This window comes from Rhopilema esculentum, chromosome 9 (assembly GCF_057945365.1).
Source record: "Rhopilema esculentum isolate cy_ngs chromosome 9, ASM5794536v1, whole genome shotgun sequence".
Lineage (NCBI taxonomy): Eukaryota > Metazoa > Cnidaria > Scyphozoa > Rhizostomeae > Rhizostomatidae > Rhopilema > Rhopilema esculentum.
The window spans coordinates 7219702-7244011 of record NC_142823.1 but is presented as its reverse complement, the minus strand read 5'-3'; the positions used below and the strand labels follow the sequence as shown (position 1 = coordinate 7244011).

Here is a 24310-nt window from a genome sequence, read left to right as displayed (position 1 = left end):
AAAATCAACGAGTAACAGTTTGAATAAAATATATCGGGAAGAGAGGAGCTCAGAAAGTGACTCACTTTAATTTACAACGTAGCTAATTTTTTGCCCCGCATTCATACTATTTTTGATGTATAGAATCCCAGACCGAAGGCTCGTAAGACACGGGCAGATGCAGACCAAATTTGAGATGCGGCAGTTGACAAGGAGCGCTCAAAAATTTTTCGAATGTGCAAAATCTGCATCGAGCCGCGTATTTTAGGCGGATTTGGGAAGCTGAAGAGCGGTTTTGGGATAATCGAGATTTTGACAACATTCAGAGGCTGAAAATGTTCTAGAAATACTTTCAACCTCATTCAAAATATAAAAAAAGAATGTAGCAGACCATTCCATTTTCAATTGATTGAACTTCAAATAATATTTTTGCGAAATATCATTTTTCTGTGAAAAATTATTAAAGGAAAACCGGGGGACTCTTTTCATAAATTGGAGATTTTGTCTAAGTTTCGGAAACTTTCATATTACCTGAAATTTTTATTTAACTACAATATGAAATATATATATAATAAATATGAAAAAACTATAAAACTATGGTAATAGTGATGTTTAAAAATTAACTCAGTCCTAAAGATTTAGTAAGTCAAAAGTTATTAAAGGAAAACTAAAGGGTAATTTGCTTGCTAATCGTCAGAGCGAATCGTCTGAATTGTTAGGCCTATATAAATGAATTTCAAAGAAGCCCTCTGCTCCTTGAAATGGATTCAAATGATTGAGCAATGTTTCTTGTGGAATTTTGTTTTGAGCTTCAATTTGAAGTCTGAAGACCATTTGGATTTAATATATAATTTATAAAATATAAATATTTAGGTATTATAGCTTTGAAATATGAAATAACTTTGGTTTTCGGTATAAAATATGAAATGACAAAATAACTGAAGTCCTCATTTAATGTTGTGTTGCAATTATCTATTTGATAAGATATCATATTACCCTTGGTTTGTTCTTTTAAATTTTTCAATCTTTTTAGGGGCATTTTTTCAAAGGAGGCGTTTTAAAGAAGGGTCGTCATTTTGTACTTCATGTTTAGCAAATAATTTTTGCTTATATTTTCTCAACGAAATAGAAGAGAACGTAAGTAGTATCATAAAAATGTTTTTATTTACCTTGATTGTTCCACATCTTGATACTATGATTTCTCTCTAAGACTACTAAACAGCAGTTTTATCAACTATTTAAGTCGCCGGATCGATTTGCTGTTAATATCCGTTCTGTTTGTTAACATGGGAGGAAATCTCCAAAAAGATATTGTTCATTTTTCAATTATCTTATCTGAGGCTAGACATGTTCCTTGCAAAATTATTCTTTTCCTAAATAAAACAGAAGAAGCACGTAACACACAAGGTCGCAAAATGTTGTTTATGACAATATCTTTTAACTCCGTATGGCACTAATAAACAATGCTAAAAATGATTATAAATTATGTTATTTGGCGAAGAACGTAATAAATAAATTGGATCAAACTATAAGGAAAGATTATGAAAACCATATGAATGCAACCGTAAAGGGAATCTGGCCCACTTTTTTCTTCCTTAGAAACATGTAGTCAATCTCCAGTATTTATAACGTTTTCTGCTTGAGAACATCGTAAGTGTTTTAGCTTTACATGAACTTTATTCTAGCTTTTTTTCTTGCTATTAAATGTATGTAAGACTGTAATTGACTTGAAAAAACAGTATGACTGTAGTATGAATAATCGATTAATATCTGAATTTATTGGTTGTTAGGACTCTAGGTGGTTAGCAGAGCTAAAGAAGGTGCATATTCATTATACATTTTCAATATTTTTATCTGCAAAGATTGAAGACTCGGTCCATTTTGTATTTGCATGTGAGTCGGTCTAACTTGTCCTGACACCTGCTTAAATAGATTCTATTTTAGGAGCAGGAATGGAACATTTGACAATTTGGAAACACTTTGCTTTGGTAATTTTAAAAAAGAAATTATGGTGATATATCTTCAAGAAATATGAAATAATGTCATCCTCCTTATAGGGCCTCTTGTTTTTCATATGAAGCTGAACATTGTCAACTATATTAAAATCTGGTATTGATTCTCAGCATTGCAAGACTTAATTCTTCCTCTGTTGCAAACTTTTTTTGTAAAAATAGTTTATTATTTAGATAATCTTTCATTTTGTTTATACACAAACATTCCTTTAAAAAAGTTGTTCATTGTATTCGCTTTTTAACTGACCACAATCACAAAAAAATTTTGATAACTCACAGCTCTTTTTTGGCTGCATTTTGCTTCCGTAACAATATTTGAAAATTTAAAGTCCACTGTTACAGTTCTTACAATCTTATTTCTAGAAAAAACATTTTATTTGTCTTTAAACTTTGTTTTTTATGGGGATATCAAGATTTTCAAGAATTTCTAGCCAAAAGTTGATATAAAATATACTTATTTCATGTGATTTGTACATAAAAATGACTAGCATCCTCGAAAATTCGAGAAAGTTTGCCACTATTTCGCACAAGCCTATCGCACTCATTGGGTAGGCATAATGCTGACTTAATTAAACTGGCAAAAAAGTAAACATAAAACCTTTAGCTCACCAAAGCTCGCCAGCTATCAAAAACTTTTAAAATTTCTAATAATCATAAAAACATATTTTACAACGACAGTAAACAAATGAGAACACGTGTCGAAGGCAAATTCTGGTAGCTCAGCTAAACTTTAATACAAGAAATTAACGTACCTTCTTTAAAAGTGCTAATAAGTCCAACTTTTAGCAAATTCAAACTCAAAATTGTTTATCATATCAAGTTATACCCACGCTACGTCAATGTAAGCTTTTCAAATACAATAGTTAATGTAAATTGTGAGATAAGATACAAAGTAGTTTAGATGACTAACATAGGTTTTCACTAAATTTGATTTAGTTTTGTAAACCATTCAAGACGATTTTTTGTATGACAACTTTTGGTGGATAATTTTGGCCACAAAAATTGATTTTGAGTTTGATGATGTTGAGATAAATTTTATGCACCCACGTGGTCCGAGAAAATCTTGTCATTGGCCAAAACTTCAAGGCACTTGCTTCGTTCTATCCAATGGAATATCAAGTATTTTTCAATATCTTCAATTTACCTCTGGTTCCGGAATAATTTATAATTCAAAGGATGAGGATTATGTTAAGATTTGTATTTGCAGGGCATAAGAGCACACGAACATAAAATTTTTATAACTAATTAGCATTTTAGCTTTGATGTGATAAAACCTGTTTGAAATGATTTTCTTGTGCTACAGTGCTGTCAAAGCATGGTTTATGCTACTATTTCCAAAGAACATTTTATAGCAATATTTTTGGCAAATTAAAAGTTACGTAAATTTTAAAGTTATTTCACCCCAGAATTGAAACCAACTCATATCAATAGGATGGCTATAGATCTTTTAAATGAGGTATCACTCGAACTTGAAGTTACTTGGCCACACCCTGAATTTGGTGAGAAGAAAGAAGAAACCTTTAAAGCAGCTTGATATGGGGCAGGGTATAGGACTTCATATAGAGCTTGGTAATATTAATGCAAAATCCATATGTCATATGGTGTTTTAAATTGCAAATTTGAAATCAGCACCCACAAAATAGCTATAACGCGTTATATTACTGTTTCAATAGACGAAACATGTCAGTTATTAGTATTTAGGCCAAATCGCCACGATTAAGTGCCACGCCCTTTTTCTTAATTTTTGAACAAAACAGCAGAACTTTGGAAGGGTATATTTCGAAAAAGATTTGGGACAATTTACTCAAAATTGGGGAATTTTCGCGATTGACCAAACTATAGAGATGGACAAAAAAGGTCCTAACTCTGTGACAACATAATCACAATTTTCTCAGGTGTGTGAATTTGTAATATCACTATTGATTTTATATGGAATGACCATCAATGGATCATCACTCTGGATAAAGTTTAGCCTTATCACTAAACGGCTAAATGCATTTTAATAAACAAAGATAGCTAGATTAGTTTATAACACAGTAATTAAAACGCGTTACATCAAGTGAAATTGAGGTAAAACTTCATCTTGACAGATTACGCCTGACATATTATCCTCACAGAAATAAGAAATAGCTAATTATCAAATGGTTATTGAAGTTTCAAAATTTGAAGATAGAGATCTCTAATTTTTAAATAACATGCTAAATTTAGAATTAATTGATCACTCAGAGTTGATTAATCAAGTAAAACCCACTACTTGTGATTTAGAAATTGTAGAATAAACGTTGCCAATGTCTGATAACTAAAGAGTCAATGAAATGTTTAAAAAATTATGAAATAATTTCCATCTAGTTCGAACAGTCAAAAAATTAAGCTGACCTGTCTGATGGATAACGAAAACACTAATACGTGCTACCTTGAAATGATCTGTTTCCCATGCCAGAAATTCTAATGTAGGCCGGGGCTTGAACATGGGCTTGAGCTGGGGCTGGGTCTGGGGCTGGGGCTGGGGCAGGGACTGGGGCTGAGGCTGGGGCCTGGTATGGGGCAAGGTACGAGATTTGATATGGGGCTTGGTATTGGGCTGGGTATTGGGCTGGGTATTGGGCTGGGTATTGGGCTGGGTATTGGGCTGGGTATTGGGCTGGGTATTGGGCTGGGTATTGGCCTGGATATTGGGCTGGGTACGGAGCTTGTTGATATTGTACCCCAGACACCCCTGTGGAAATCTGCTTTTCGATGCTTTGTTGCTGTGCTGGTGGGGGTAGTGCATTGTGACTTGCGTTATGAGAGTCATCTTGGCGGTGCACAATCTGCGGCCCGCTGACTGAGCTTTCTGTCCCAAAGAATATGTCTTTCTTTATTGTGTATTCAACTTTTTTTGTTTTCCAGCTGAAAAAAGCTCTGTACACCCAAGTTAAGCCAAAAACGGTGGCAACCCAATAGGTGAAGAGATTCATCCAGAAAGATCGGTATCTAGCATCAGCATAGGCACAAAACCGTTTCTGGAACCCTTCAATGATATCAACGTACGAAAAGCAAATACTTACATCTCTATGTTTATTTTCTTCAATCATTTGTTCTTGCATTTCGATGAATTTTTCCGTAGTTTGAGCGTCGCCGCAGTTAACAGATTGTTCAAGCTTTAGACGAGTGACGCTTTGCGAGTCAAACTGTATGCCCCCCGGATCAGAAACATCAGCTGATCGGGCGATAGGGAAAACCTTGTTTTCTGTGTATGTAATCACCATCTCTTGATAGGTTTCTAGCCTTCTCTGGGTGTTTCCTTGTGCGTCAGTGTATGTAACTGTGCGGGTTCTCGTCTCCATGTGGTAGCATTTGACCGTCATCTGCCTTACAGGGTCGGTATTTTTCAATTTGTTGACGTATTCAATAACAGAGACATCTGTAGAAAAATTTGCAATGTATTGTTTTTCAGAACTGTAGCACGACTCAATCAGCATAAAGAAGTATCCGAATAACAACATTATAAACCCCATGATCACTAAATCTCCAAAAATCTCACCATACTGAGAACACTTAGAAGTCCCGCATACAGAAAGATAGAGTATCCAGCATATGCATGTGATAAAAGCATGAAGCGAAATAATGCGGAGGGCACTTTTGCCTTTCTTGAGTCCAATGAACAGATGAATAATCAGTATAAAAATTTGCAATAGGGGGACAAGCGTCAAACCCAGTGGCCTAAACCAACCGGGCATCTTGGTCCGATATGACGTAGCGCTTCTTCTGTTCCTCTGCTTCAATGGTAATTTTTGCATTGTAACTGATGCTTTTGCTGCTGATGTTTGGGGTGGTACATATCTGCACTGTTGTGTGCTTGTCCACTCAAACAAATAATCTCCTTGTTGGCACTGCGATATAAAGAACGACGGCTGGTAGGATTTTCTGCAAAAGACTAAAGCAAAGCTCGATTCTTCGAGACTGTAATTAACAATTTGACGAGCTGAAGACGGATAAATATATTTGTGACATCGTGGGGACACTTTGCTGCAGGTAAGCCCGCGATAGGCTTCATCACAAATGCAAACAGTTTCATTTGTAAGACTGTTTTGTCTGCAGGTGCCTCCATTCAAACAGGGGTTCCATTCAGCGCACGAGGGGGAAGTGCCATTAATGACTCTTAGTGGAAGCCCTCTGCACCGAATGCTAGTAGGGTTGGTAAATCTCTCCCATGACGAGCCTCTTGATATTTCCCAAACAGATGTGATGTATTCAGGCCTAAAGGCGCTGTCTTTAGCTCTCAAAATTGGAGAATAGCCTTCTTGCTTCACCATCCAAAAAGGTCTTTCATAAAAGAGAATCAGTTTTGTTATTCTACTGTGTCTGTATATTTTTCGGTCATTCTTGTAGTTATTATAATATTCCTCGAAATAGTCGCTTAGATGGTTATGCAGAACTCCGCCATTATCCAAACTCGTGAATGTTCTATTGAAATACACACGACCTGATGAACAGCGGAACACATCATTTGGAACACAAACCAACTTCATCGCGTCATGGCGATACAGATAACGGTACGATTCAGATTGCCAGTCAAAATATCTCCAATAGCTGATAAACTTCTGGTAGGGTTGCACCATGTTACCCTTAGTTATCAAGCTCTGCCATGATTTCCCATCGAAATCACTTTTCATCTTCACGTACAAGCCCACATCACTTCTCTTCGAGGTTGACATATTTAAGTATTTAAATGCCATTGAATTTTCCCCATTTTTATTGATGTATTCAAAAACGAAATTCCTTTCTTCGTGCTTGAACATTGGGTGTCCATTACTTTCATTAAACTTGCGATAGATGCCTACAAGCTGAACATAGGGCATTCTCCTCTCGTCTCCATGATCGAAGTAAAGCCTTTCGCAAGGACTCGAAGCATGAAGTTTTGCGAAACATAGAGTAAAGATGATACAACAAGTTGAGATGATCGCCATTGAAGGAATCTTTCTACCAGCAAAGATAAAATAATTCTGTTCTTTAAGACTTCCCGCCAACCGTGCTCATCAGCTTCCCTAAATTATCTGACGAAGCCACGCATCCAGCTTGCTTTTATATGCAACCCTGATAGCGTTAAGGCCAGTTTCCACTTAAACGAAAGCGGTCGAATCGATCGACGTCGATCGATTCGATCGATAATCCGAATCCACAGACCAGTTTCCACTTAAACGAAAGCGGTCGAATCGATCGACGTCGATCGATTCGATCGATAATCCGAATCCACAGACCAGTTTCCACTTAAACGAAAGCGGTCGAATCGATCGACGTCGATCGATTCGATCGATAATCCGAATCCACAGACCAGTTTCCACTAAAACGAAAGCGGTCGAATCGATCGACGTCGATCGATTCGATCGATAATCCGAATCCACAGACCAGTTTCCACTTAAACGAAAGCGGTCGAATCGACCGCCCTCGATCGACATCGGTCGAAAGAAAATTCACGATAAAAGGTCAATAACATTAGGCCAATAGATATTTTTCAGAATGGGTTTGACAAGAAGGCAAATTATAGTTCTGCTATTGTTAAGAAGACGGCAAAGACGACGAAGTAAAGAGAAGGAAAATTGAAGGATTTGGGTTAGGAAGTAATACGCAGAGCGAAAAGAGAAGGGTGAATATCATTTGTTGATCAGAGAAATGAAATTGTATGATCATATGCTGTTTTACCAGCAATTCAGAATGACACCGGGAAAATACAAACATTTGTTGCAATTGGTAGCTCCAAAAATTTGAAAGAGTTGTGTAAAAAGGGAAGCAATTCAGCCAGGAGAGCGCGTATCAGTCACTCTCAGGTATCTTGCAACTGGAGATGCACAAACTACTATTGCAGCAAGCTACAGAATGAGTAAAACTTCTGTTAGTAGGATCGTTAAAGAGACTACAGAAGTAATTTGGACTGAGCTGTTTAAAGCAGGATATCTTAAGGTCCCAAGTAGCGAAGACGAATGGAGAAAAATAGCAGAAGAATTTGAGGAGAAATGGAACTTTCCAAACTGTGTTGGTGCAATAGATGGAAAGCACGTTGTTATGCAAGCCCCTGCCCGCAGTGGGTCATTCTTTTTTAACTATAAGAAGAACCTCAGTATAGTATTGATGGCTGTTGTGAATGCCAACTACGAATTTACAATGATCGATATCGGAGATTCAGGAAGACAAAGTGATGGAAGGGTTTTTGCAGCAAGCAAGCTTGGTTTTGCTATAGATAATGGTTTGTTGAAACTCCCTAAAGCTAGAATGTAGCCAGGGACTAATGTTTTCCGTATGTTTTCGTTGGAAATGAGGCATTTCCTTTAAAGCCTTACCTAATGAAACCATATGCAAGAAATGCGATGGGTACCGAGGAGCAAATCACTAACTACCGTATTTCCAGAGCTAGGCGTCAAGTGGAAAATGTTTTTGGTATATGTGCCTCGAGATTTAGAATTTTTAGAAGGCCAATAATTGCAGAGGTTGAGACAGTTGTTTTGATTACCAAAGCCGTGGTTGCCCTTCATAATTACCTTATGTTTGGGAGAAAATTTGGAGAAGTAAGCAACTATTGCCCACAAGGCTATGCTGAAGGAGACTGGAAAAATCTGGACTGTAACTGCGATGGGTTATTACCAATCAGAAATGCTGCCTCGCATAATTATTCAAGAGATGCTCGTCAGGTTCGGAAAAACTATAAAAACTATTTCAATTCAGAAGCAGGCTCAGTTGATTGGCAGAAAGACAGAATAACTAGAACAGCAGATCCATTTGACATTTGATTAAAGCTATTTCTTTTAATACAACGATTGTAAAATATATTTAAAAAAAAAATTCGTATCGTGTTTCTAAAATAAATTACGGTAAAATTACGGATTAGAACTCATCATCGTCAAATTCATATTTAAGCAACAATTGCTGAATTTCTATTTTGGATTGTCTGTTCTTTCTTGGAGGGAGGTTCCTTAAAATTGGAACAATACTGTTTGCCAAACTCTGGTCAGCATCAACTTCCACTCTATTATCTCCTTTTAATGCTTCGTATAGAAGTTTATCGGGATGCTCATCATCTGAAATTAATAGTTTTTTTGAGGTAGTGTTGTGGCTTTTCTTTTTCGTTTCCCTGGTATAGTGCTCATCGATTCCAGGCTTGATGCAGGACTTGGGGCAAAAGGGACAGGACTAACAGGCGATGCCAAGCTTTTTCCCAGAATTTCTTGCGTAGGGGCACTTTCCTGTGGCAAGTTGCTGACCATTTAAGTCGCAGGATCGATTTGCTGTTAATATCCGCTCTGTTTGTTAACATGAGAGGAAATTTCCAAAAAGATATTGTTCATTTTTCAATTATCTTATCTGAGGCTAGACATGTTCCTTGCAAAATTATTCTTTTCCTAAATAAAATAGAAGAAGCACACAAGGTCGCAAAATGTTGTTTATGACAATATCTTTTAACTCCGTATGGCACTAATAAACAATGCTAAAAATGATTATAAATTATGTTATTTGGCGAAGAACGTAATAAATAAATTGGATCAAACTATAAGGAAAGATTATGAAAACCATATGAATGCAACCGTAAAGGGAATCTGGTCCACTTTTCCTCCTTAGAAACATGTAGTCAATCTCCAGTATTTATAACGTTTTCTGCTTGAGAACATCGTAAGATTTTTAGCTTTACATGAACTTTATTCTAGCTTTTTTTCTTGCTATTAAATGCATGTAAGACTGTAATTGACTTGAAATAACAGTATGACTGTGGTATGAATAATCGATTAAAATCTGAATTTATTGGTTGTTAGGACTCTAGGTGTTTAGCAGAGCTAAAGAAGGTGCATATTCATTATACATTTTCAATATTTTTATCTGCAAAGATTGAAGACTCGGTCCATTTTGTATTTGCATGTGAGTCGGTCCAACTTGTCCTGACACCTGCTTAAATAGATTCTATTTTAGGAGCAGGAATGGAACATTTGACAATTTGGAAACACTTTGCTTTGGTAATTTTAAAAAAGAAATTATGGCGAGATATCTTCAAGAAATATGAAATAATGTCATCCTCCTTATAGGGCTTCTTGTTTTTCATATGAAGCTGAACATTGTCAACTATATTAAAATCTGGTCTTGATTCTCAACATTGCAAGACTTAAATTCTTCCTCTGTTGCAAAATTTTTTTGTAAAAATAGTTTATTATTTAGATAATCGTTCATTTTGTTTATACACAAACATTCCTTTAAAAAAGTTGTTCATTGTATACGCTTTTTAACTGACCACAATCACAAAATATATTTGATAACTCAAAGCTCTTTTTTGGCTGCATTTTGCTTCCTTAACAATAATTGAAAATTTAAAGTCCACTGTTACAGTTCTTACAATCTTATTTCCACAAAAAACATTTTATTTGTCTTTAAACTTTGTTCTTTATGGGGCTATCAAGATTTTCAAGAATTTCTAGCCAAAAGTTGACATAAAATATACTTATTTCATGTGATTTGTACATAAAAATGACTAGCATCCTCGAAAATTCGAGAAAGTTTGCCACTATTTCGCACAAGCCTATCGCCCTCATTAGGTAGGCATAATGCTGACTTAACTAAACTGGCAAAAAAGTAAACATAAAACCTTTAGCTCATTAAAGCTCGCCAGCTTTCAAAAACTTTTAAAATTTCTAATAATCATAAAAACATATTTTACAACAACAGTAAACAAATGAGAACACGTGTCGAAGGCAAATTCTGGTAGCTCAGCTAAATTTTAATACAAGAATTTAACGTACCTTCTTTAAACGTGCTAATAAGTCCAAATTTTAGCAAATTCAAACTCAAAATTGTTTATCATATCAAGTTATACACACGCTACGTCAATGTAAGCTTTTCAAATACGATAGTTAATGTAAATTGTGAGATAAGATACAAAGTAGTTTGGTTGACTAACATAGGTTTTCACTAAATTTGATTAAGTTTTGTAAACCATTCAAGACAATTTTTTGTATGACAACTTTTGGTGGATAATTTTGGCCACAAAAATTGATTTTGAGTTTGATGATGTTGAGATAAACTTTATGCACCAACGTGGTCCGAGAAAATCTTGTCATTGGCCAAAACTTCAAGGCACTTGCTTCGTTCTATCCAATGGAATATCATGTATTTTCCAATATCTTCAATTTACATCTGGTTCCGGAATAATTTATCATTCAAAGAATGAGGATTATGTTAAGATTTGTATTTGCAGGGCATAAGAGCACACGAACATAAAATTTTTATAAATAATTAGCATTTTAGCTTTGATGTAATAAAACTTGTTTGAAATGGTTTTCTTGTGCTACAGTGCTGTCCAATCATGTTTTATGCTATTATTTCCAAAGAACATTTTATAGCAATATTTTTGGCAAATTAAAAGTTACGTAAATTTTCAAAGTTATTTTACCCTAGATTTGAAACCAACTCATATCAATAGGATGGCTATAGAACTTTTAAATGAGGTATCACTCGAACTTGAAGTTACTTGGCCACACCCTAAATTTGGTGAGCAAAAAGAAGAAACCTTTAAAACAGCTTGATATGGGGCAGGGTATAGGACTTCATATAGAGCTTGATAATATTAATGCAAAATCCATCTGTCATATGGAGTTTTAAATTGCAAATTTGAAATCAGCACCCATGAAATAGCTATAACGCGTTATATTACTGTTTCAATAGACGAAACATGTCAGTTATTAGTATTTAGGCCAAATCGCCACGATTAAGTGCCACGCCCTTTTTCTTAATTTTTGAACAAAACAGCAAAACTTTGGAAGGGTATATTTCGAAAAAGATTTGAGATAATTTACTCAAAATTGGGGAATTTTCGCGATTGACCAAACTATAGAGATGGACAAAAAAGGTCCTAATTCTGTGACAACATAATCACAATTTTCTCAGGTGTGTGAATTTGTAATATCACTATTGATTTTATATGGAATGACCATCAATGGATCATCACTCTGGATAAAGTTTAGCCTTACCACTAAACGGCTAAATGCATTTTAATAAACAAAGATAGCTAGATTAGTTTATAACACAGTAATTAAAACGCGTTGCATCAAGTGAAATCGAGGTAAAACTTCATCTTGACAGACTACGCCTGACATATTATCCTCACAGAAATAAGAAATAGCTAATTATCAAATGGTTATTGAAGTTTCAAAATTTGAAGGTAGAGATCTCTAATTTTCAAATAACATGCTAAATTTAGAATTAATTGATCACTCAGAGTTGATTAATCAAGTAAAACCCACTACTTGTAATTTAGAAATTGTAGAATAAACGTTGCCAATGTCTGATAACTAAAGAGTCAATGAAATGTTTAAAAAATTATGAAATAATTTCGATCTAATTCGAACAGTCAAAAAATTAAGCTGACCTGTCTGATGGATAACGAAAACACTAATACGTGCTGCCTTGAAATGATCTGTTTCCCATGCCAGAAATTCTAACGTAGGCCGGGGCTTGAACATGGGCTTGAGCTGGGGCTGGGGCTGGGGCTGGGGCAGGGACTGGGGCTGAGGCTGGGGCTTGGTATGGAGCAGGGTGCGAGATTTGATATGGGGCTGGGTATGGGGGACGATACTGGGCTGGGTATTGGGCTGGGTATTGGCCTGGGTATTGGGCTGGGTATTGGGCTGGGTATTGGCCTGGGTATTGGACTGGGTACGGAGCTTGTTGATATTGTACCCCAGACACCCCTGTGGAAATCTGCTTTTCGATCCTTGGTTGCTGTGCTGGTGGGGGTAGTGCATTGTGACTTGCTTTATGAGAGTCATCTTGGCGGTGCACAATCTGCGGCCCGCTGACTGAGCTTTCTGTCCCAAAGAATATGTCTTTCTTTATTGTGTATTCAACTTTTTTTGTTTTCCAGCTGAAAAAAGCTCTGTACACCCAAGTTAAGCCAAAAACGGTGGCAACCCAATAGGTGAAGAGATTCATCCAGAAAGATCGGTATCTAGCATCAGCATAGGCACAAAACCGTTTCTGGAACCCTTCAATGATATCAACGTACGAAAAGCAAATACTTACATCTCTATGTTTATTTTCTTCAATCATTTGTTCTTGCATTTCGTTGAATTTTTCCGTAGTTTGAGCGTCGCCGCAGTTAACAGATTGTTCAAGCTTTAGACGAGTGACGCTTTGCGAGTCAAACTGTATGCCCCCCGGATCAGAAACATCAGCTGATCGGGCGATAGGGAAAACCTTGTTTTCTGTGTATGTAATCACCATCTCTCGATAGGATTCTAGCCTTGTCTGGGTGTTTCCTCGTGTGTCAGTGTATGTAACTGTGCGGGTTCTCGTCTCCATGTGGTAGCATTTTACCGTCATCTGCCTTACAGGGTCGGTATTTTTCAATTTGTTGACGTATTCAATAACAGAGACATCTGTAGAAAAATTTGCAATGTATTGTTTTTCAGAACTGTAGCACGACTCAATCAGCATAAAGAAATAACCGAATAACACCATTATAAACCCCATGATCACTAAATCTCCTAAAACCTCACCATACTGAGCACACTTAGAAGTCCCGCATACAGAAAGATAGAGTATCCAGCATATGCATGTGATAAAAGCATGAAGCGAAATAATGCGGAGGGCACTTTTGCCTTTCTTGAGTCCAATGATCATATGAATAGTCGGTATTAAAACTTGCAATAGGGAGACAATCGTCAAAACAAGTGGCCTAAACCAATCGGACGTCTTGGTCCGATATGACGTAGCGCTTCTTCTGTTCCTCTGCTTCAATGGTAATTTTTGCATTGTAACTGATGCTTTTGCTGCTGATGTTTGGGGTGGTACATATCTGCACTGTTGTGTGCTTGTCCACTCAAACAAATAATCTCCTTGTTGGCACTGCGATATAAAGAACGACGGCTGGTAGGATTTTCTGCAAAAGACTGAAGCAAAGCTCGATTCTTCGAGACTGTAATTAATAACTTTATGAGCTGAAGACGGATAAATATATTTGTGACATCGTGGGGACACTTTGCTGCAGGTAAGCCCGCGATAGGCTTCATCACAAATGCAAACAGTTTCATTTGTAAGACTGTTTTGTCTGCAGGTGCCTCCATTCAAACAGGGGTTCCATTCAGCGCACGAGGGGGAAGTGCCATTAATGACTCTTAGTGGAAGCCCTCTGCACCGAATGCCAGTAGGGTTGGTAAATCTCTCCCATGACGAGCCTCTTGATATTTCCCAAACAGATGTGATGTATTCAGGCCTAAAGGCGCTGTCTTTAGCTCTCAAAATTGGAGAATAGCCTTCTTGCTTCACCATCCAAAAAGGTCTTTGATAAAAGAGAATCAGTTTTGTTATTCTACTGTGTCTGTATATTTTTCGGTCATTCTTGTAGTTATTATAATATTCCTCGAAATAGTCGCTTAGATGGTTATGCAGAACTCCGCCATTATCCAAACTCGTGAATGTTCTATTGAAATACACACGACCTGATGAACAGCGGAACACATCATTTGGAACACAAACCAACTTCATCGCGTCACGGCGATACAGATAACGGTACGATTCAGATTGCCAGTCATAATATCTCCAATAGCTGATAAACTTCTGGTAGGGTTGCACCATGTTACCCTTACTTATCAAGCTCTGCCATGATTTCCCATCGAAATCACTTTTCATCTTCACGTACAAGCCCAAATCACTTCTCTTCAAGGTTGACATATTTAAGTATTTAAATGCCATTGAATTTTCCCCATTTTTATTGATGTATTCAAAAACGAAATTCCTTTCTTCGTGCTTGAACATTGGGTGTCCATTACTTTCATTAAACTTGCGATAGATGCCTACAAGCTGAACATAGGGCATTCTCCTCTCGTCTCCATGATCGAAGTAAAGCCTTTCGCAAGGACTCGAAGCATGAAGTTTTGCGAAACATAGAGTAAAGATGATACAACAAGTTGAGATGATCGCCATTGAAGGAATCTTTCTACCAGCAAAGATCAAATAATTCTGTTCTTTAAGACTTCCCGCCAACCGTGCTTATCAGCTTCCCTAAATTATCTGACGAAGCCACGCATCCAGCTTGCTTTTATATGCAACCCTGATAGCGTTAAGGCCAGTTTCCACTTAAACGAAAGCGGTCGAATCGATCGACGTCGATCGATTCGATCGATAATCCGAATCCACAGACCAGTTTCCACTTAAACGAAAGCGGTCGAATCGACCGCCCTCGATCGATATCGGTCGAAAGAAAATTCACGATAAAAGGTCAATAACATTAGGCCAATAGATATTTTTCAGAATGGGTTTGACAAGAAGGCAAATTATAGTTCTGCTATTGTTAAGAAGACGGCAAAGACGACGAAGTAAAGAGAAGGAAAATTAAAGGATTTGGGTTAGGAAGTTATACGCAGAGCGAAAAGAGAAGGGTGAATATCATTTGTTGATCAGAGAAATGAAATTGTATGATCATATGCTGTTTTACCAGCAATTCAGAATGACACCGGAAAAATACAAACATTTGTTGCAATTGGTAGCTCCAAAAACTTTAAAGAGTTGTGTAAAAAGGGAAGCAATTCAGCCAGGAGAGCGCGTATCAGTCACTCTCAGGTATCTTGCAACTGGAGATGCACAAACTACTATTGCAGCAAGCTGCAGAATGAGTAAAACTTCTGTTAGTAGGATCGTTAAAGAGACTACAGAAGTAATTTGGACTGAGCTGTTTAAAGCAGGATATCTTAAGGTCCCAAGTAGCGAAGACGAATGGAGAAAAATAGCAGAAGAATTTGTGGAGAAATGGAACTTTCCAAGCTGTGTTGGTGCAATAGATGGAAAGCACGTTGTTATGCAAGCCCCTGCCCACAGTGGGTCATTCTTTATTAACTATAAGAAGAACCTCAGTATAGTATTAATGGCTGTTGTGAATGCCAACTACGAATTTACAATGATCGACATCGGAGATTCAGGAAGACAAAGTGATAGAAGGGTTTTTGCAGCAAGCAAGCTTGGTTTTGCTATAGATAATGGTTTGTTGAAACTCCCTAAAGCTAGAATGTTGCCAGGGACTGATGTTTTCCGTATGTTTTCGTTGGAGATGAGGCATTTCCTTTAAAGCCTTACCTAATGAAACCATATGCAAGAAATGCGATGGGTACCGAGGAGCAAATCACTAACTACCGTATTTTCAGAGCTAGGCGTCAAGTGGAAAATGTTTTTGGTATATGTGCCTCGAGATTTAGAATTTTTAGAAGGCCAATAATTGCAGAGGTTGAGACAGTTGTTTCGATTACCAAAGCCGTGGTTGCCCTTCATAATTATCTTATGTTTGAGAGAAAATTTGGAGAAGTAAGCAACTATTGCCCACAAGGCTATGCTGAAGGAGACTGGAAAAATCTGGACTGTATCTGCGATGGGTTATTACCAATCAGAAATGCTGCCTCGCATAATTATTCAAGAGATGCTCGTCAGGTTCGGAAAAACTATAAAAACTATTTCAATTCAGAAGCAGGCTCAGTTGATTGGCAGAAAGACAGAATAACTAGAACAGCAGATCCATTTGACATTTGATTAAAGCTATTTTTTTTAATACAACGATTGTAAAATATATTTTAAAATAAAATTCATATCGTGTTTCTAGAATAAATTACTGTAAAATTGCGGATTAGAACTCATCATCGTCAAATTCATATTTAAGCAACAATTGCTGAATTTCTATTTTGGCTTGTCTGCTCTTTCTTGGAGGGAGGTTCCTTAAAATTGGAACAATACTGTTTGCGAAACTCTGGTCAGCATCAACTTCCATTCTATTATCTCCTTTTAATGCTTCGTATTGAAGTTTATCGGGATGCTCATCATCTGAAATAAATAGTTTTCTTTGAGGTAGTGTTGTGGCTTTTCTTTTTCGTTTCGCTGGTATATTGCTCATCGATTCCAGGCTTGATACAGGACTTGGGGCAAAAGGGACAGGACTAACAGGCGATGCCAAGCTTTTTCCCAGAATTTCTTGCGTAGGGGCACTTTCCTGTGGCAAGTTGCTGACCATTTAAGTCGCAGGATCGATTTGCTGTTAATATCCGCTCTGTTTGTTAACATGAGAGGAAATCTCCAAAAAGATATTGTTCATTTTTCAATTATCTTATCTGAGGCTAGACATGTTCCTTGCAAAATTATTCTTTTCCTAAATAAAACAGAAGAAGAACGTAACACACAAGGTCGCAAAATGTTGTTTATGACAATATCTTTTAATTCTGTATGGCACTAATAAACAATGCTAAAAATGATTATAAATTATGTTATTTGGCGAAGAACGTAATGAATAAATTGGATCAAACTATAAGGAAAGATTATGAAAACCATATGAATGCAACCGTAAAGAGAATCTGGTCCACTTTTCCTCCTTAGAAACATGTAGTCAATCTCCAGTATTTATAACGTTTTCTGCTTGAGAACATCGTAAGAGTTTTAGCTTTACATGAACTTTATTCTAGCATTTTTTCTTGCTATTAAATGCATGTAAGACTGTAATTGACTTGAAATAACAGTATGACTGTGGTATGAATAATCGATTAATATCTGAATTTATTGGTTGTTAGGACTCTAGGTGTTTAGCAGAGCTAAAGAAGGTGCATATTCATTATACATTTTCAATATTTTTATCTGCAAAGATTGAAGACTCGGTCCATTTTGTATTTGTATGTGAGTCGGTCTAACTTGTCCTGACACCTGCTTAAATAGATTCTATTTTAGGAGCAGGAATGGAACATTTGACAATTTGGAAACACTTTGCTTTGGTAATTTTAAAAAAGAAATTATGGCGAGATATCTTCAAGAAATTTGAAATAATGTCATCCTCCTTATAGGGCCTCTTGTTTTTCATATGAAGCTGAACATTGTCAACTATATTAAAATCTGGTCTTGATTCTCAGCATTGCAAGATTTAAATTCTTTCTCTGTTGAAAAATATTTTTGTAAAAATAGTTTATTATTTAGATAATCTTTCATTTTGCTTATACACAAACATTCCTTTAAAAAAGTTGTTCATTGTATTCGCTTTTTAACTGACCACACTCACAAAAAATTTTGATAACTCACAGCTCTTTTTTGGCTGCATTTTGCTTCCTTAACAATATTTGAAAATTTACAGTCCACTGTTACAGTTCTTTCAATCCTATTTCCAGAAAAAAACATTTTATTTGCCTTTTAAACGTTGTTCTTTATGGGGCTATCAAGATTTTCAAGAATTTCTAGCCAAAAGTTGATATAAAATATACTTATTTCATGTGATTTGTACATAAAAACGACTAGCATCTTCGAAAATTCGAGAAAGTTTGCCACTATTACGCACAAGCCTATCGCCCTCATTAGGTAGGCATAGTGCTGACTTAATTAAACTGGCAAAAAAGTAAACATAAAACCTTTAGCTCACCAAAGCTCGCCAGCTTTCAAAAACTTTTAAAATTTCTATTAATCATAAAAACATATTTAACAACAACAGTAAACAAATGAGAACACGTGTCGAAGGCAAATTCTGGTAGCTCAGCTAAATTTTAATACAAGAATTTAACGTACCTTCTTTAAACGTGCTAATTAGTCCAACTTTTAGCAAACTCAAACTCAAGATTGTTTATCATATCAAGTTATACACACGCTACGTCAATGTAAGCTTTTTAAATACGATAGCTAATGTAAATTGTGAGATAAGATACAGAGTAGTTTAGATGACTAACATAGGTTTTCACTAAATTTGATTTAGTTTTGTAAACCATTCAAGACAATTTTTTGTATGACAACTTTTGGTGGATAATTTTGGCCACAAAAATTGATTTTGAGTTTGATGATGTTGAGATAAACTTTATGCACCCACGTGGTCCGATAAAATCTTGTCATTGGCCAAAACTTCAAGGCACTTGCTTCGTTCTATCCGATGGAATATCATGTATTTTTCAATATCTTCAATTTACATCTGGTTCCGGAATAATTTATAATTCAAAGAATGAGGATTATGTTAAGATTTGTATTTGCAGGGCATAAGAGCACACGAACATAAAATTTTTATAAATAATTAGCATTTTAGCTTTGATGTAATAAAACTTGTTTGAATTGGTTTTCTTGTGCTACAGCGCTGTCCAATCATGGTTTATGCTATTATTTCCAAAGAACATTTTATAGCAATATTTTTGGCAAATTAAAAGTTACGTAAATTTTAAAGTTATTTTCCCCTAGAATTGAAACCAGCTCATATCAATAGGATGGCTATAGATCTTTTAAATGAGGTATCACTCGAACTTGAAGTTACTTGGCCACACCCTGAATTTGGTGAGGAAAAAGAAGAAACCTTTAAAGCAGCTTGATATGGGGCAGGGTATAGGACTTCATATAGAGCTTGGTAATATTAATGCAAAATCCATATGTCATATGGAGTTTTAAATTGCAAATTTGAAATCAGCACCCATAAAATAGCTATAACGCGATATTTTACTGTTTCAATAGACGAAACACGGCAGTTATTAGTATTTAAACCAAATCGCCATGATTAAGTGCCACGACCTTTTTCTTAATTTTTGAACAAAACAGCAAAACTTTGGAAGGGTATATTTCGAAAAAAATTTGAGATAATTTACTCAAAATTGGCGAATTTTCGTGATTGACCAAACTATAGAGATGGACAAAAAAGGTCCTAATTTTGTGACAACATGGTCACAATTTTCTCAGGTGTGTGAATCTGTAATATCACTATTGATTTTATATGGAATGATCATCAATGGATCATCACTCTGGATAAAGTTTAGCCTTATCACTAAACGGCTAAATGCATTTTAATAAACAAAGATAGCTAGATTAGATTATAACACAGTAATTGAAACGCGTTGCATCAAGTGAAATCGAGGTAAAACTTCATCTTGACAGACTACGCCTGACATATTATCCTCACAGAAATAAGAAATAGCTAATTATCAAATGGTTATTCAAGTTTCAAAATTTGAAGGTAGAGATCTCTAATTTTTAAATAACATGCTAAATTTAGAATTAATTGATCACTCAGAGTTGATTAATCAAGTAAAACCCACTACTTGTGATTTAGAAATTGTAGAATAAACGTTGCCAATGTCTGATAACTAAAGAGTCAATGAAAGGTTTAAAAAATTATGAAATAATTTCGATCTAATTCGAACAGTCAAAAAATTAAGCTGACCTGTCTGATGGATAACGAAAACACTAATACGTGCTACCTTGAAATGATCTGTTTCCCATGCCAGAAATTCTAATGTAGGCCGGGGCTTGAACATGGGCTTGAGCTAGGGCTGGGGCAGGGACTGGGGCTGAGGCTGGGGCTTGGTATGGGGCAGGGTGCGAGATTTGATATGGGGCTTGGTATGGGGGTCGATACTGGGCTGGGTATTGGGCTAGGTATTGGGCTGGGTATTGGCCTGGGTATTGGACTGGGTACGGAGCTTGTTGATATTGTACCCCAGACACCCCTGTGGAAATCTGCTTTTCGATGCTTTGTTGCTGTGCTGGTGGGGGTAGTGCATTGTGACTTGCGTTATGAGAGTCATCTTGGCGGTGCACAATCTGCGGCCCGCTGACTGAGCTTTCTGTCCCAAAGAATATGTCTTTCTTTATTGTGTATTCAACTTTTTTTGTTTTCCAGCTGAAAAAAGCTCTGTACACCCAAGTTAAGCCAAAAACGGTGGCAACCCAATAAGTGAAGAGATTCATCCAGAAAGATCGGTATCTAGCATCAGTATAGGCACAAAACCGTTTCTGGAACCCTTCAATGATATCAACGTACGAAAAGCAAATACTTTCATCTCTGTGTTTATTTTCTTCAATCATTTGTTCTTGCATTTCGTTGAATTTTTCCGTAGTTTGAGCGTCGCCGCAGTTAACAGATTGTTCAAGCTTTAGACGAGTGACGCTTTGCGAGTCAAACTGTATGCCCCCCGGGTCAGAAACATCAGCTGATCGGGCGATAGGGAAAACCTTGTTTTCTGTGTATGTAATCACCATCTCTTGATAGGTTTCTAGCCTTGTCTGGGTGTTTCCTTGTGCGTCAGTGTAGGTAACTGTCCGGGTTCTCGTCTCCATGTGGTAGCATTCTACCGTCATCTGCCTTACAGGGTCGGTATTTTTCAATTTGTTGACGTATTCAATAACAGAGATATCTGTAGAAAAATTTGCAATGTATTGTTTTTCAGAACTGTAGCACGACTCAATCAGCATAAAGATATAACCGAATAACACCATTATAAACCCCATGATCACTAAATCTCCTAAACCTTTACCATACTGAGCACACTTAGAAGCCCCGCATGCAAAAAGATAGAGTATCCACCATAAGTATGTGATAAAAGCATGAAGCGAAATAATGCGGAGGGCGCTTTTGCCTTTCTTGAGTCCAATGATCATATGAATAGTCGGTACTAAAACTTGCAATAGGGGGACAATCGTCAAAACCAGTGGCCTAAACCAATCGGGCATCTTCGTCCGATATGACGTAGCGCTTCTTCTGTTTCTCTGCTTCAATGGTAACTTTTGCATTGTAACTGATGCTTTTGCTGCTGATGTTTGGGGTGGTACATATCTGCACTGTTGTGTGCTTGTCCACTCAAACAAATAATCTCCTTGTTGGCACTGCGATATAAAGAACGACGGCTGGTAGGATTTTCTGCAAAAGACTGAAGCAAAGCTCGATTCTTCGAGACTGTAATTAATAACTTTATGAGCTGAAGACGGATAAATATATTTGTGACATCGTGGGGACACTTTGCTGCAGGTAAGCCCGCGGTAGGCTTCATCACAAATGCAAACAGTTTCATTTGTAAGACTGTTTTGTCTGCAGGTGCCTCCATTCAAACAGGGGTTCCATTCAGCGCACGAGGGGGAAGTGCCATTAATGACTCTTAGTGGAAGCCCTCTGCACCGAATGCTAGTAGGGTTGGTAAATCTCTCCCATGACGAGCCTCTTGATATTTCCCAAACAGATGTGATGTATTCAGGCCTAAAGGCGCTGTCTTTAGCTCTCAAAATTGGAGAATAGCCTTCTTGCTTCACCATCCAAAAAGGTCTTTGATAAAAGAGAATCAGTTTTGTTATTCTACTGTGTCTGTATATTTTTCGGTCATTCTTGTTGTTATAATAATATTCCTCGAAATAGTCGCTTAGATGGTTATGCAGAACTCCGCCATTATCCAAACTCGTGAATGTTCTATTGAAATACACACGACCTGATGAACAGCGGAACACATCATTTGGAACACAAACCAACTTCATCGCGTCATGGCGATACAGATAACGGTACGATTCAGATTGCCAGTCAAAATATCTCCAATAGCTGATAAACTTCTGGTAGGGTTGCACCGTGTTACCCTTAGTTATCAAGCTCTGCCATGATTTCCCATCGAAATCACTTTTCATCTTCACGTACAAGCCCACATCACTTCTCTTCAAGGTTGACATATTTAAGTATTTAAATGCCATTGAATTTTCCCCATTTTTATTGATGTATTCAAAAACGAAATTCCTTTCTTCGTGCTTGAACATTGGGTGTCCATTACTTTCATTAAACTTGCGATAGATGCCTACAAGCTGAACATAGGGCATTCTCCTCTCGTCTCCATGATCGAAGTAAAGCCTTTCGCAAGGACTCGAAGCATGAAGTTTTGCGAAACATAGAGTAAAGATGATACAACAAGTTGAGATGATCGCCATTGAAGGAATCTTTCTACCAGCAAAGATCAAATAATTCTGTTCCTTAACACTTCCCGCCAACCGCGTTTATCAGCTTCTCGAAATGATCTGACGAAGCCACGCATCCAGCTTGCTTTTATATGCAACCCTGATAGCGTAATCATACTTCCTCTGTCGTTTCCTTATTTCTTGGAAATAACAGATGGCAAGCGATTGCATGTGTTAAATTGTCTTGGAAACTTTATAAGTCTGTTATGGAAACGATTGTTAAGGTATAAAAGGTTTTATTAAAGAATGAGATGACCTCGAAGCTTATCTGACAAGCAATACAATCAATGGCAGTATAAACTATAAAAGATGAACAACCACAAATATGAGTTTCCTTTGAACTCTACTTTTGGAAATAAAACTATTTCTAAATTTCTCTCAGCAAATCAAAGATTTGGAACCGATTCTCCTTTATAAATGGCTTTAAGTAAAGCAAAAACTTGATTTCGGATCGAAGATATGAATATAAATATGGCCTATATTCAGCAAATGCAATCTTAAAACTCAACAAAAATAATAGCATTATCATACGCAATTTAACATAACAATAGATCGAAGTACGTGATAGATATTTATAGGGTGCCAAATGGGCCAAAATTTAAGACGGGATAGAATCTTATGAAGACTTTGAAATATTATCAATATCACCAGAATATATCTCTCTTTACAACAAAAGTTCTTAAAAAGATAGCATTTATTAATTTATTCATAACTATCCTAGTATCTTTACCAGAATATTTGCACAACTTCTTGTTGAGATTTTCGGACTGAATTTCGTCCCAATCGGCATGTTCACAGAATGGTCCGCAAATTGTGAGCCCGCAACGTGCAAACGAGGCCTTTACTCAAACGAAACCCAAAGATGGCGTTGGTGTTGCCAGAGGTCGTGGGTGCGATGCAATCTGGTGCGTTTTTGTTTGAAGACACAATTACCAGCCTGCGAATTTTCATTTTAAAGTAAATTTGCATTTGTAAAAATTGCTTTTCAAAGAGTGCATTTCCAGTGAACTAAATGCATTAAATTAAAAAATTATAATGTATCATGGGCCTGTCCCGATATATATATTTACCTATAGGGTTTTAAGGTCTGCTATGATCATAAAAAAAAGATTCTGCAAATAACATGCCATCGAGTAATACATATGGCAATGCTCCTCCGCTTCTCCGCCTCTTCGCCCTTTGTTTCCTCGCTCAAAGTTTTACGGCTCTGGTACCCAGGGTAATTCGTAGTCCACATCCCTTCCCCACCCTATCAGGCCTGCCTTGGCACTTGTTAGGCCCTAAGCTGAGAAATATCGAGAAGTTGCAATTACAATCATGGAAATTAACCTGGAAAGAGTTATTATCCTGAGGAAAACAGATTAAAAAGCAAATCTAATCTAAGGTTTTTTAAAACTTATGCAATTATGAGATTCTGTGTGTTTTAAAGCCCTGTATTTTTGAAAATTTATTTGCTTCTATACGCAAAAGGAATTTCAAATGTTTCGCTTAAAATTGTTTTCGCTTCCTTTACTTACTCAATTGGGTCATTTTTCCAATTATTTAATCTGTTCGCATTGGTGTGGACGCACTGCAGAAAAAGATAGGAAAATGTTTTGGTACGAAATAAAATTTTTCTT

The 24310-nt window shown here is 36.7% G+C and overlaps 3 protein-coding genes across 3 annotated transcripts; all 3 read right to left on the bottom strand.

Annotated features, from left to right (window-relative positions):
* Window positions 1–4058: 4058 nt before the first annotated feature.
* LOC135689120 (uncharacterized) lies at window positions 4059–7061 on the bottom strand. The gene has a single exon (XM_089110112.1). The coding sequence runs from the start codon at window positions 6938–6940 to the stop codon at window positions 4391–4393; it is 2550 nt and encodes an 849-aa protein (XP_088966238.1). The 5' UTR covers window positions 6941–7061; the 3' UTR covers window positions 4059–4390.
* A 5000-nt stretch (window positions 7062–12061) lies between these two features.
* On the bottom strand, window positions 12062–15050 carry LOC148959574 (uncharacterized). The gene has a single exon (XM_089110080.1). The coding sequence runs from the start codon at window positions 14925–14927 to the stop codon at window positions 12396–12398; it is 2532 nt and encodes an 843-aa protein (XP_088966206.1). The 5' UTR covers window positions 14928–15050; the 3' UTR covers window positions 12062–12395.
* A 3343-nt stretch (window positions 15051–18393) lies between these two features.
* LOC135689056 (uncharacterized) lies at window positions 18394–22825 on the bottom strand. Its single transcript, XM_065206156.2, has one exon. The coding sequence runs from the start codon at window positions 22662–22664 to the stop codon at window positions 20169–20171; it is 2496 nt and encodes an 831-aa protein (XP_065062228.2). The 5' UTR covers window positions 22665–22825; the 3' UTR covers window positions 18394–20168.
* Between the last annotated feature and the right edge of the window lie 1485 nt (window positions 22826–24310).